The sequence below is a fragment of the Bombus pyrosoma genome, linkage group LG1 (genome assembly GCF_014825855.1).
Source record: "Bombus pyrosoma isolate SC7728 linkage group LG1, ASM1482585v1, whole genome shotgun sequence".
In the NCBI taxonomy this organism is placed as follows: Eukaryota; Metazoa; Arthropoda; class Insecta; order Hymenoptera; family Apidae; genus Bombus; species Bombus pyrosoma.
This window is the reverse complement of record NC_057770.1, coordinates 8,959,445-8,975,158: the sequence shown is the minus strand read 5'-3', so window position 1 is coordinate 8,975,158 and position 15,714 is coordinate 8,959,445. Positions and strand designations below refer to the sequence as shown.

At 37.0% G+C, this 15,714-nt stretch overlaps 1 protein-coding gene across 5 annotated transcripts in view; it reads right to left on the bottom strand.

Annotated features, from left to right (window-relative positions):
• LOC122570064 (transcription factor collier) overlaps positions 1-15,714 on the bottom strand; it is a 95,590-nt gene that overhangs the window by 59,553 nt on the left and 20,323 nt on the right. For all 5 annotated transcript variants that reach the window (XR_006317695.1, XR_006317694.1, XM_043731924.1 and 2 more), the window contains exons 4-6: positions 13,603-13,658; positions 4,104-4,177; positions 3,493-3,561 (exon numbers count right to left, since the gene is read on the bottom strand). Coding sequence is in view for 3 of the 5 variants with exons in the window: in XM_043731924.1 (XP_043587859.1) it covers positions 3,493-3,561; positions 4,104-4,177; positions 13,603-13,658 (199 nt within the window). In the remaining 2 variants the exon portion in view is untranslated. The remainder of the gene's footprint in view (positions 1-3,492; positions 3,562-4,103; positions 4,178-13,602; positions 13,659-15,714) is intronic.

Below are 15,714 nucleotides of genomic sequence, written 5' to 3'. Positions count from 1 at the left end.
CCTCTTCATGTTACTGATCGATGCGTTGTATTCATCGATCAACTGATCTATACTTGTTACTTTTCCAGTGAAGCTTACAGCGAGATAGGGTTATTTTAGCCACCTAAGGTTTGGTTTATCTTAAAATTTTAATTCAAATATAAATTATATCCAATATTATGCTGAATTGATATACGTGTGTACGGATCAAAATCACAACAAATTTAGATTTTTCACATTAAATTTATTTGCGGTTGAGAATAATTGAGAAGTCAATAAGCACGTGGCGAAGAATATAACGCGAGAAGAAAAAAATGTACACCTTCTGTGAATTTTTCCGAGAGAGAAATTATTGTGGACTTATGTGCACTTGAGTTATTCAACGAAGTATTACGATTGGTCTTGGTTTTCTTGGTCTCTGATCGACTGTTCCCTTCAACGCTCCGTAAGGGAAAGTGATGGGGTGAAAAAATGGCCACGCTTCGATATAGGAATCGCTTTTGTTTTTTGTACTTTTTTTTAGTGAGATATACACGATTGATGGGGGCTGCGTTGTACTTTCTGCACAGCTGAGTGAGCATGTCACAATCGACCAGGGCCGCCTCAATCAAAGTGGCATTGATACCCTTCGCTCCTTCTCTCGATCGGGCCCTCGCGCTCTCCATTGCGGTTTTGTTCGAGACCGAAAATCTATTAGCCTACCAACGTGTATACACATATTTTCCACTACATACAGCAACTCTGTGTGAAAGAGAAACTGATTTTAATACCAACAAATACGAAAAACCATCATACGGGTTCAATTCCTGGCGAATTTATCTTCCAGAAAATGTACACGAAATATTGTTTACTCATATTGAGTGTAATATTTGCACTTTGTTCTTTATATATCTTTATGTATGAAATATGAATGATAAATAAACTCCGTATTTTCTAAAATTAAAACTATTTGATAGCACTGAAATATTTAAATAACAGATGCATTAGCCGCTGATGTAAAAAATACATATTAACAATTATCTGTACTTCAAAACATTCCCATCAAATCGTTGGAATTAAAATCTGTGACGAATAAGACACGTGTAATATAATTTGTATTAATTAACAATTTCTCCTAATCGAATATTTACGACGTTATTGTACTATGATTTGAAGAAATTCGAGAAATGATATTAATCTTACACTTAAACGCATTGATTTTAAATGGTAGCTTGACATCTTTTCGTAAGTATCACGAATACTGTCTATGGTAAATACATGATAAACATAATGCGCATGCTAAATGAATCTTCTAATTCTATAGTATGTACATTTAGGTACTCTACGCCAAGCACGATCTACCACAAGCCAAGGTAAGAGACATAGTTTAGGGTGGCGCTCGATGTGACACGCGACCGCAACGTGGTTGTGCATTTACATTATATCGCGGTTTATACGATGTTACTTAGGTGCGTGCGTGCTGTGTATCGAAGCAACATTTTCGAGATTAATTTTTCTAATGCTTTCGTCAGACAAGTCTTGTTCCATTGGAAATTTATTGTGATACAACTAACACAGTAACATAGTCATCCTACCAGTTTTAATTAAACACGAAGTGAAACTTGCCAAATTATTAAAAAGATCTCAAGACTGTTGACAAATTTAACGGTATTTAGAATTATGATTATAGATAATGATAGAAAATGTTTTGATTAAATAATAATATGCATCTTAAAGAACATTCGTTACGTATTCTTAACAATCGTAATCTTCTTTGTTAATATTAAATGATGGTAAGAGAATTGAAACCATTGTCTCGGTTATTCATAGTAATATTCACCTATTTTGCTACCAATATATTGACAAACCTTGTTTCAGTATCAATCTATCGTTGCGAAGAGGGATCACTTTTTCCTCGAAATTCCCAATATCAGATAAAACACTTTGATACCAGTTTCTCGAAATGCGCGAATAAGTATAAAATCCATTTTCTCAAGAACTATAAACAACACCTATGGCAGATCATTGCACTTAAATCCAGGCGGAGAAGGATTCGAAAACACTGCAAGCTGCAGAAAAATAGTTACGTGCAAGCCCGGTAGGCTTTGCCTGTCACCTACGTGTATCACATATCCTCCGAATAAGGATGAAAGCTCCGAGGCGACGTTGTATCGAAAACCGTAGGTTGAGCATCCCTGAGCACAAGATGTCCTCCTGAAGACTATCTCGGCCTTGGTCCCGCGGGAAACCTCTTCCTTCCTACCGTTCCTATCTCAGGACACTCTATAGCCTATTCAGATACCAGGCTCACCCTACTGCTACCATGTTAGCCAGCTTGTGAGGAAGAGAGAGAAAGAGAGAGAGAGAAGAGGGGGGAGACTGTTGAGCGAGAGAAGGGGCGAGAAAGGGAGAGAAAGAGTGTCTCTGTATTTCCAAGGACAAGCAACACCATGTAGAACGTGGAGGAGGTATAAGTACGCCTGAGTATTCGAGTGCTCTTGTACCTTGCAGTCTCACCACACCTCGTAGGAAACGTATTTTGCAAGCCTAAATATCACGGGTTTCTAGTCTATGCGACGCTATCTTGCAAGTGGGTACCTTCGAGAAGGAGTTATCTGGCCCCTTATTTCGCAGATCGTTGAGAAGCATGATAGCAAGGGTGGCAAACTGATATCACAGTCGTTGACGTCTCTATGAAATTCGACTGTATACGTATACACTACCATTCATAAGAATCCAGACACTTTGATCGATTTGTGGTAATCGCGTCTGAATTTGATCAAAGTATACGAATTAATGATGGATTAATAATTTGAAGATTGAAAATCATCATGGTGTTAGTCAAGATTCTGAGAGTCTGGATTTAGTCAGGTACTTCAAATTTTAGAGCTATCATAAAGGTATACCATAAAGGGATGATAATCTCTTTAGTTTCACAATTAATTACTTTACTTTCCGTCGCGATATGTTTTCGTGGCTCGAAAAAGTATAATGAACTTTTTATAATAACAAATGAAGAACATTATAGTATAAAGACTAAAAACGGACCGAGCTAATTCATCAATTTTTCTTATGGTCTACCAGAAAGCCCCTTAAAAACACAGGGTGTTTTTATTCAATACTAAAAAGATACTATCGTATGAATGAAAAATACTACTCATGTAATAAGTATATCTTTCAGTTGAAAGATCGATAGTACTAATGTAAGTAAGATAATAAAGGCGAGTATTCCAGACACGGTGGCTTCGAGTGTTAACTCTGTTGCGTTCTGTCATCATTCTAGGTTCAATTCTATTTTTTATTCTCAACAAATTTCTTAATTTTATGAAAATTATAAATTATAAAAGAATCATTCCATAATGGTTTCTTAATATCCATGGTTTCGTGTACTATATGCGTATAAAATAATAAAAATCCTGTTGCTTACTAAAACGATATTAACGGATATAAAAGTTGGTGGGTCGCAGTAGAATTAACAAAACTTCACGAAAACGATACTATTCGATATTATCCAAAACGATATTATCCACTCACCGATCGATGATAACAGGATCGCTTGGTGTTTCGTTTCGGTTTCCGCAGCTCTTCTTATCGCAACATCGACTACAACAAACAGAGTCAGGTGGATCAGAGACTAGTATGTCGCAATTTCCAAATATTTCTTTATTTATCCGTGGGGAGTGCATTCTTTCTTCGACTCAATTCGGTGGGTCCAGAGGGTCAGAATTTTCGAGGTCGTCTAAAAACTATATAACCCCTTGGGACTTTGTAAGTTTGGGGGTGGAGAGTAGTCAGGCCGAAGTCCCATGGGTCAATGAGTCAGCCACCCCCAAAGAATGACTGCACCCCCGTGTGTCTCGTTACGTTTATGGTTTGCCACCGCAAGGGTGGCTGCATGCATGAAGAGTAGATTCTTTGCTCTTCGGCCGTACGTGTTTGCATACAGTTAGAATTGCCACTAAAGGATGAAAAGGTGTATCTTTAACAGAAACTCTCTGTGAAACTATCATCGCCGTGTCAAACAAATTAAAGTTAAAATATTTGCATATTTCAGGTATACGATCAACGTCACCTTCATCTTTAAATGCACACTCTTATTTGAGATGATTGTTAAACGTCGATAACTATTATTAGAAAAAACTCACCTGCACATCACCTCGTGAGTAAGAAGAACCCTACACATTTCAGGATTTTTATCTTGTCCTTCATACATGATAGCCTGAAACAAAATGAAAATTATTTCAGAACGGTAACTACAATGGTGTATTTCACAGTACAAGTTTAAATGATCGTTCGTTAATGCCTAATTTAATATTAAAATAGTAAAAAAATATAGGTTGTTAAGCATTTATTAGAATTCTGGCTGATACTTAAATTTCTATATTATACGTATAAATGGAAACCTATACAAAAAATAAAACATGTTAGAAAACTATCAGTAGGGACGCAAGTCGAGAAGGGACTATTTCCCCTAGAAATTGCTAAGCCATGGTCGGCTTAAGCAAATCCGTTAAGCTTCCTTCACGACCTTCTGATTGATTTTTATTTAATGATAACAAGTCGTTATCCTGTATTCATACACTTACAGTTGGGGATGAGTCGCGAATTAACCGCAGAATAATCAAGCATGGTTAGGTAATACATTTTTGATCTTGGTGAAATCCCTCAAACAGTAAGTAATATTTTGAAGGTATTGAAGTATCCTGTGTAAGATAAGTAAAATAAACACAATATACAAACAAGTACTATGATGAGGTTACTGTGAAAATTGTTATTTTTCATTTGTATTTAAATGAAATTTTCTCAATGAATAAATTAATCATTTAACTAATATTCGCTTGATTCCATTAATTAAAATATAGAACTATGATTATAAGATTCAATATACCGCAATATACAGCAAACGTAACGCGAATAAACCACGCGAAATGTAGACGCATTACTATGTATCTTGTCAATGCACAACCGCGCGAAAGCAAATTTCCCATTTTGTTACAAATTCGAAGGGAAGTCAACTCTCGGACATTTGTATTTCTACGCGTCAGACACGTTAATCGTATCGCCGGTACGCGTAATTTATGCAGAAGTTGCTTCGTATTGCGTGTAACGACCTAAATTGCTGGAGTTGGCGAAGAAGCGATAAAATGTAAATACTTTGAAATATAACGTTCTAGGGAATTGGTTATGTTGGCGTCAGTGGTCTCGGACTGCGAAAGCGGTTGAATAGCGAAGGATCCTCGTAACGATATCAAATACATTTCGCCTCGGCAGTTAGGTGTGACTTTCAGAACGGCATCAAATATTTATACGAACAAAATAACCGAATTGCAACGTAAACGAACCGCGATGGTTGTATACGCGGTGGAAGGTAAATCAGAGGAGAATCCCCCGCCGAAGTGGAAACGTCAGCCAGGGAAATAGAGGGGCAAAAATAAACACGGAAGAAAGAGGAAAGTGGATCGAGAAGTGAAAGAGGAAAAGTAGTATTCCTTCGAAGAGGAAAACGAAAGGAGGCGCATAAAACGTTTCGTGCCCTTCGGCCGTTTCGACTCCTAATCGTTGAACAGCATGCGATCTTATTTGTGTCGTGAATAATTAATACGAGTATCTACCTTGTACGCATTAACTCCGGTTCTAAAACACATAGGGTTATTAGTTGTAATTAGTTACTTAACGGAGTAACTATTTTCCTAAACCTTCGGTTAATATTGTGTTAAAATACAATTCCCTCTAATCGACATAATTGGTTTGCTAGAAGAGTGACGCAAGTAAGGAACGTAAACTTCTGTATAGAAAAGTTTGAAATAGAAAGCTTGTAATCGATATTCGTTAGTTACTCCATGCAGTGGAAAATTGTTAATTACTCAGCCGTGACAATATCTTTCCATTTTTACAATTTTTATTTTCATATTTAAACAGAAAATTATAACTCTCTTATGTGCAGTTAAAACTTTATGTATAATCTGATTTATCTCAATTAACATATCCGATTTTTAAACATATTTCGTCGTCATGCAGTTTATTGCCGTTACTATACTAATTGGAAATAAATGCTACATTGGTAATAATATATCTGAGTGAACGTGAACGTAAAATATTTTCACTATAAAATACAGATATAGATAATATTTCAGTTCGTTATATAGTTTAGTTTTCGAAGAATTACAGACTGATCATGCATTTTGACGATGGAAACAATAAATTTTTTAAAAATAGAGTTCACCCGATTGAATTTTTAAAAATACATTGACTATGAGAAATAAAAAATTTTGCAACCTCTATTATGGGGGAAAAAATAGAAATAAGATCTCTCAGAATATAGTTATCTGAATTTACGAGGATGCTTATTTATCCACATTCTTGTCTATACTGTGATATGAAAATGAATATTATTTTAACAAACGTCTATCAATTCATAATTATAAATATTCCGATATTTAAAAAGAATAGATACCTAACGCTTATCCAATCTTGGGCATGCACATGTCATTCACGTGTAATAATCATTGTTTATACACGTAATGATCATTGGGTAGATCTTGTACACCTTCTGATACGACATGCGATATTATTTGCTCAGTAACCGTTGCCAGGTACGATACGTGTTGTTGATTTTACGTATCTATTCCACTTACAGACAATTTCGAGCAATTAGTTTTTACCGCGTTGCTTGTTCTCGTGAACTACTAAGTTCTTGTTTGTTCTTATCGCTGTACAGGTCGACGATATCAATTATCGATCACGCACGTATCGAAATCGATCGATAGTTAAGTTTTTGCTCTTCGAAAAACTACTTCGTGCAAGAACAAGGCGATAAAACTCTTTTTACAATCCTTTACTTTACAAATATTATTTGTGGCAACGTTATGATATTCGTACAATACGAAGTGTCAAGAGTGAATATCTAATAATTTTTCAAGATATGGAAATCAAAATATTCGATACTCACTGATCCTTTCTCTCGACTGTCTTTTCTAGATTAGTCGCTTATTACCACACGATAATATTTCTTCGTTATAGATATGCAATAATCGCGTCGCTATGTACGAAATTTATTGGTTAATTCCGTCAGTCGATCGAATTTTGATAGTGTCATTCCATGTCAGTTAATATCGTCTCTAAATTAGATTGAAATCCAATTAGACTAGAAGCAATTGATTGGCTATTACTGACTTTACAATCGCGTAACTCCAAAGGAAATATTACATTCTTTTTAGTATTAGATTTATCGCTAGATATTTATTGCAAACGTACACTTAGTCAAAATTTAGTAGATTTACAGCATGAATAATACATATATAATAAATGTCAAAGTTCCACTAAATATCTGCTTGTTCAAACATTCCTATGACTTTAGCAAAGTACTTATGTACTTGCAATAAATATCTTGCAATTTTTTTATACATATTCAAGTTTGTTTCAAACTTTGTTAATATAATCGTGAAATTTGAAAATGTTTTGTATAATACAAATAATATATTCGAAAAATGTTTCTGTAAGCGCTGAAATACTTTCGTGAGCCAGTATATATCGCCAGATATCTTAAGGGATGGCTGGCTCAAGTCGAGAGAGTTTGCAAGTAATACTGTCAAATGAGTCGTCCTAGGGGTGCGACCAATCAGCATCAGTCCCTCGGAGGCCTTTCTTCCGTTCCCTCCTGGTCCCAGTAGAAACGTTTGGGCCTCCCCACTGCCATCCAATTCCCACGGGAATTACTTACGAAGGACTAATAGCGATAACACGCCAGTACTAACGATTTTTAAATTTATGACAGTGTACGTTCATCTACGCGCCTGTTTCATTAAAGTGAAAGTAAATTATTCTTTTTCGTTGCTATATCTTTTTAATGGAGTAATTAATCTAACGTTTTAACAACTGAGATATAGTACATTGTGCTGTATGTTAAATTATATGAAAATACTTAGATGTCTGTAGTAAGTATTACGTATTTGTATTTTAAGATTGCTTTCATTTATCCTATTATTCTAATTTATGTTTATACACCTGTGAAAAGTTTAATTGCACCAAGATGAAGAGAACTATGCAAAAATATAGTTATACGAGAATAAGGTCTAATATTCCAAAATATATGTTTCCCAATAAAGCGACCATGATATTATCTTTTTAATTGTCGGCATAAAAGTATAAAAATATATAAACCATCGCAAATGATATTGAAGAATGATTGCTATCTATCGGAACGGCAGTTTTTGCACTTGGTAGTAAAACCATAACGTTATTCACGACGAGTACTCAAAAATGGCAGTAGAACGAGGAAGAAAAGGAGTCGAGGAGGACGCAGATAAATACGAAGATAGTCATTCAAATCTGCCGTAATGATTTCCATCCTGAATCGATTCCAAAAGTCCCCTGGGATTCCCCCTCTATATCGGTTGTGCAACCCCTGTCGCCTGACGTATACACCACCGAACAACGTGCATACAATGTTACTTTCACCCCTGAAAAGAATGTTCATCGTTAGGGGACAGCTCTGCTCTCTTTCTCATCTTATCTGCCAAGGATTAACTTATCTCAAATTTATTATTTCCTTAATCTATAGTTAAATACTCATATTTCAGTATTATATACGTCCATCCGACGTTTAGAAGCTGATATCGATTCGACTTGGTAATGTTTAATAATCGGAAGAAAAATAAGAAAAATGCGCTGTCCTGTAATCTTTAATCGCGAGTACTACGAGTACTACGAGTAACATATGTTTTTAGCATTAGAACTATCGAACCAGTCAAAACTCCGACTGGTATGACATTTTTTCGTCTTATAATTACTAAGAAATGGAAATATTAATGTTTCATCGTAAGACAAAAACATGATTACGTATGAAGAGTACAGAGGAGAAATATGATAAGTACAGTTTTACTGTTTTAATGACTTTGATGTTATTTAGTGATTATAAGAGTTTATATCAATGTAACATAAGTAGAAAGAGGAATAGCTTATTCGGTTCGAAGATATGAAACTTTTAGTCATAGACAAAGTTCCGTGAAAAAACTAACAGCATACCTAATATCTGGAATATAATAGTCAACACTTTTGAAATCAATATTTTTCATGTAAATATTTTTAAAAGAATCGCATAACTAAATTCAATAAAAGGACAGTTTTAATAAAGAAGTTTCAGAAGCAATTGTAAAATTCAATAGCTTGTCAGTCAATCGTATATTAATTTTACAATTGCAAAACAACAAATCTGACTTGACATGTCGTCGTCTATGGTCTTTATATAGTCACGCAATACTTATTTATTTTCCTCGTGTTGCTTTAATTCTAATCATCTACGTACAACTCTTTCTAACGTATATATTAAATATATCGGTAGCTTTGCTGTTAACGACGCGACGATGAAGATATTAGCTCGATATCGATAATCGATTTAAAGAAGCGAATACACAGAGAGCAGAGTACGAGCGTGATGTGCCACAGAATCCTTTCTCGATTCTTTTCTGAATTCCCGCGGGTAGTATTTCATAAAAAAGAAAAAAAAAAGGAGAGAAAAGGAAAGTTCCGACTGATCATCTCCAGCGGCGGATGGAAGTTGGAGCTTAAAAGGGTTAGGTACAATTTCCTGTTGTTCATTCATTTAAAATAACGATGGTACGCGGTTCGCTGCTTCCTCCATACCCGCGTCCTGTAAATGCTTTTTTATCCCCGGAACTAATTACAATTTAGCATTTTTAATCCTGCGAAAAAGCGCATTCCAGTTCTCCCACCTTTCTCGTTCCCTTTTCCCGGCCGGAAGTTCGTTCTCAAGCGCTTACAAACGTACGTTGTTAGCGCCATTCAGCCGCGGCTGCACGCTGCTCTTCTCTTTCTGTTAGAAGCTGCTCGTATTTTTCTGGAAATTTCAACGAGAAACGCACAGCAGTTCTCGACATCCTATATTTTTTTTTCCTCTACTGCTGCTTTCTCGTCGAGAGTGCCTCCCCCGTACTCTCTGCCCGCTCCGCCAAGCGAAAGTAGATATAGATACCCGTACCTTGGCCAGGAGCGAAGAAATTGAAGAACAGCTTAAGGGTAGGAGGGCTTCGCCACGGGCTCAGCAGCCAGCTCGGTGTAGCCAATTATTGCGGATTTATAACCGACCACTTGATTCGGTCTCGAGCTAGTCGGCCGCATTTCCGAATTGGAATTTGTGAACCATAACTCGATCTTCAACTAGCAAATTTTTCTTCCCATAGACAAGAGAATTCACTGACTGTTTTCAACTTTGGACGGCTCTTTGAGTTACGCTTTGAGTTGATTTATTTTATCAATTGGTACATCGCAGGAAATCTTGTTAATAACGAACTCTTTTTAGTAAGATAAAGGATAAGGAATATAATATACAGTTAAAAAGAGGAACAGTCTATGTAGTCCAAAGATATAAACCTTTTAGCAACACTTGACAAATCCACGAAGTTTCGCGAGAAAAATTATCAGCATACCTAATACCTAAATCAAGATTTTTTTACAGAGAGTTGAAACGAATATTTTCGGTGTAAATATTTCCAAGAGACCTTTTATGAAAAAGAACTATTAACGATAAAATTGTATGATTGTTCAAAAAATATTGAAAGAAGAGAATGAATTTTTGGGTCACCTTCTACATTTCAGTGCTATTTATGACTAGAACATTGTATTATTTGAATATTTATTAAAGTTTCGCAAATATTTCATTCTGCGGTATAATAATATCAATTCGGAAACAAATAGAACGTACTTCACGCGAGTCATGGAAACAAAATATTTCTGTATCTGTTTCGCATTGTAAATAATGAAGGGTATCCAATAATCGTAGTGTTGTAATGATGTCCAGCTTTCTAACATAGTACTCTTTATGCAAACTAAATGTTACGTAACATTGTTGCTTTTTAAACCTTTAATCCAGAGAATTCTGGACGTTTGTTAATTTTGTAGGGCACGGTACGCAGTAAGAACACGTCAACCCAGATTTGCTAAACACTTCGTACGAGTTGTTTCGCGAAACTCCATACATGGACAGAGTAAATATATATATCGATTCCCGTGTCTGTATGTCTTCCTCTCGCTTTGGCAGAATGGAGGAGACGCGTTCAATCGAGGCTTTGATGTATAAATTGCAGCTTTCTCGTTTTCGATCCTACCTCCCCATCCAACTTTCTACTCCCTTTACTGGCACGATTCCTCCATAGAGACGGAAAGGGTATCCCGGCATCTATCACTTCCGCTTTTCTTTTCCTCGTGGACAATCGCTCCAGAGAACTATCGAGGCGTTTACTCCGTTCAAGATTCCGTTTCATTCTTTTACCAATGTTTCTACCAACTCTGCAGGTATCTGGCTACTTACATTTTTCACATTTTTCACATTTCTAGTAAGCCTAAGTTCGATAAATAATCGACAAACGGTTGTAATATAGATGCTTCAAAATTAAATCGAGATACACATTATTTTGTAATAATATAATAAATAATTTGAGTTTCAGTATAGAGATTATATTATACTCGAATATTATCATTTAAAATATTTCTGAATAATTAATTTTAACGATCAATTACCACATGCATACATGCCTATTATTTCCCACAGGAAAATGAACAGTGATCTTCTCCAACCTTAATAAAATTGTTCCCGAGAAAGTTGAGTTACGAACCTCGTATAATTTCTTGCATAAATCGTTAAATCGTCATAATGAAACATTTCTTTATATTAATTTTATGTTATACTTTGTCGTTATAAAAACCGTTAGAAATATAAAAGATATATTTGATACGTTTTGGAAAATAGAAAATAAATCATTGCTGTTCTATCTTCTATTAAGTTCATCTTTTTTCAAAAACTCTGTGCAAACACCGTTTCGTACTCTTTTAAACGTAGCTTAACGCATAGATCGGTCCCTGGTCCCTGAAAGATATTCAACCTCACGACGACTTGGATCCGATTAATAAAAGGAATGGATCGCGAATTGAAGAACGGTCTCTGCCGACGCAAGGCCACCGCGGCTTAGTAATTTAATCAGCTAAAACTAACATCAGCTCTGTTTCCCCAACCTTCCTCGTCCACGGCCGCCTCTTTCTTCTCCCTACTGCTCTTCTTACCTTCGTAACCGACCAACCCCAAGATGATTTAATCTGCTAAAATGGTGCAAGTACCTATAGATACTTAGAAGCTAGGGTCGCGAACACGAAACAAAATAATTCAAGAAAGTAGATATACCTTTCCAGCAATAGACAAACAGCTTTGTACTACACTATGTAGTCTACTTTCTCTCTCTCTTTCTTTCTCTTCCCGATTTAGATTTCTAATTTCGAAATGTCTTCGATTTCCAGCAACTTGAATAAACCAACGAAACTCAACTCTAAATCAATCAAACTCAAAGCACATTTTGAAACGACCTATAAATTCATATTCGTACTAGTGATAAACTTTTGCACCTTCGAATATCAAACTTATACCATGCCCTTTCTCTTGCAATTAATGCAAATATTAAGGGCTCTCTTCTTATTTCTGCAATCCCTGCAGGTATCTTCTACGAAATATCCCACACAATGTAATTACGAGGAATTTCTACGAGTTGCAAACATTTTCGCGAATCAATGTAAGTGACATAGTAAGCTTCGTATTACTCAAAGTTGATACGTCGATCAAAATCGCCAAGAAACGTTTACCAAGCATTTGTTTACACTTCCTTATCTGCTCGTTCGATCTACCATTCAGCTGTTAGATGTTGCACACGTCGCAGGCGAGAAACGCGATTCACGGGAAGCCATTGGTTGCCAAAAGAGCACCCTCGAACGCGCAAAGGCTTATCGTGCTCGGTGATCAGGCCTCGTATTTGCGTTTGTTCGAAGGTTATGATCCTTCTTTGCGCCCTATCACTGCGCAAGGATCTACGGCCCTGTGTACAGGGTCACAACACGTGGTTCGCGGACTATGCGCAGGGTTCGCCACGTGGCGCAGATAACAGGATGGGGCAGACGTGCGGCGGTCGCTGCTTTCCTGGAGGGGTAGGAATCAACCCCCCGGAAAATTAAGTGCTTGTAGCTCAGATGATAATACTCTCAGCGGCGGGAACGCGTCACTGCGACTATTTCGGAGGAGTTCCATCGCGCGGAAACGCCAACAGAGAGGAAAGACTCGCGACAACTTACGAATTGATCCTGCCGAAACACTGCCGTCAATTGCAATGGTATTAGAGTAAAATTGTGGAATCCGATAGTGGTTTAAGCAGTTTGTCATAAATGACTATAACGTGAATAACAACGTGCAACATTATTTTATGAACGAAATCTGATTTTAATATTCGGTTTCTTTGCGAAGAGTTGTCTCGATGGTGTAATTTCATGTTGCAAATACAGATACTTGAAGATAACGATATATTTGCTATACAAGCTTGATATATAATTGGGTTGGTTGGTTTCGTTTTCGTCGTCGAAGCAGTAACCTAATACTTTCGAATGTTTTTCGTTTCAATGATACTTAGATAACTTTAATGACTCGGTTTAGACTTTTAATGAAATTTGATACTTTCTCATAAATAAACATTCCTTCATCCTAAAAACTTTGGAAATATCTTACATAAAACTTATATTTCTTGCTTATATTACTTACTGTATGTAAAAAATGAAATGTGTGAAATCCAGACGAAAAAACATATCCATTCTCACCTGTTTCGTTGCAGAGTCGATGAGCCTCACGTAGATGTCCTGCACCTGCCTGACACCTGTAACAAGAGCCAGAAGATCTCATATTAACCAAAAACTTCCAAACACGTACAAAAATTTATACTACGCATACTGCACACGATCCACAAACACACACACACACACTTACACGGAACGAACGATAGACGATATTCGAAAATAATGAAAAAATAATCGAATTTGTTTTCCCTCAAATATCCGCTTGAATACCAATGGCACGCTGGTTTGGTTGACGATGTCAATGCATATTGCAATAGGTGTATGTATATAGAAGACAGAGGGTAGTAAATGGTCTTACAAGTTGAAAAGATAAATAGTTATGCCCTTTTTGGAACCGAAGACAGTTTCGAATAGTTTTTTTAAGCTTAATATAAAGACAACGCTGCTCTTTATTCAATTTACCCCGCGAGTTTTTCATGGATTCGGTAAGAAGGTCCATTAAGTTAAGAGCGTTGCGCGCAGGCATTTGCGACGGATGTGCATGGAATACGACGAATACGGAAACGAGTCCAAATTCTGACAAGTTCGGCGCCGCTGAAAGGGACTGTCCCAGAAAAACTTACATATTAAGGAGCATTTAAGGTGGACGGCGAGGTAAGCGGCCTGATCGCATCCCCGGGGACGTATGCACAATCTCCGTTGTTTTTGCATGGACCCAGCCCGTACTTTGTACCAACGAGTACCGACCTCACCACGAGCGGATCGCTATGCAACGAGCCATTGCGGCAAGGCAAATTCTTGTACGTGTAGTGCGTTAATTATTTTTGCGACCTTAGAGTTTCGTCAGGATCGTCGTTCCCGCTGCTTCGCGGAACTTAGTGGCTGCCAGGTAAACATTGCGGAACACACGGCCAAAACTTGCTGAACTTCCGCGATGCGGACGTGTTTAATCGTCAAATATTCGCGGGTAACAAAATGTAACAAAACGAGCATTTCGTTAGAACAATAATTTATTAAATTGCTGATAGCGCTTGTGCGTATATGAAATATGTTATGCTACTATTAAAGTGCAAAATTGTATTTTTCATAATATTGTTTGTTATACTGAACAGTATCTGTTTAGTTGTTATATTATAGTCAAGTCTTGGTCGGAATTTTTGGTATTTCAAGTATGACTCGATGATTAAGTTTTCCGAAACACGCTACGAACTCTTCTCATAACGAAAATATTCTCGAATCATACACGTTTAGATACTTTTTCTAATTTTCCGACATTGAAATTGATATACAATAAACATTTTCATTCGGAAACGTTAAGAAGACAGATACATATGTATCTTATGTAAAATGTGAAACGATGATTCCAATCGGTCAACAATTAATCTTTCAGATTCTTTATGTAACTTCCTGAAAAATGTCAAAAACTATAACCTATATAAGGACATTCGTTAACTTAACAGGAAATTTATTTGGCGAGATAATGAGAAGCAGCGTGCGATCATTAAAATTTACGCGAATGACATTTTAATCATACAAAATTACAGCCATTAACGATAGCTTAATTTGTTATTACCTAGTTGGTAGGCCGGGTGCACGCAGTTTATTATCTCGAACAAGCAATTTTGTCGCGTGATCAAGCTTTCGTGTGTATTATACCGCGTTATTGCTATCCGTTATCGGTAGTCGAACTAGCTCCGATGCTTGTATACACATTCCGCGGGTAGCAAGTTTTCGAAACAGTTTCTACCTTCCAGAGGGAACGGCAGGTAATCCCGGGGTGTATTTTGGACAGACACCCTCGTGGCTTCCGGCCTCGCGTGTCCGGTAAGCCAAGTAATCCCGACATAAGACTCCCAGACCCGGCGGCTACTACGGGAGCCAGACTCACGCCGCATAACGTTACCATGGATTACGATACTCCGGCCGAAACTAGCTCACAAATTACCTCGAGAAACCGTCGCAGCTTTACCGGAAGTTACTTGCACGCTCCGCCTGTTTGCTGGTTTCTATCTGGTGCGAGAGAGTAGCGATGTCAGGATTTCCAGCGCACAATGGAACGTCGATTATGCGAGCTGATTGGAAAACGCTCGAGCAAAGACGATCAATTGTTAGCCGTGTTTTGCAGGGATGAAACGA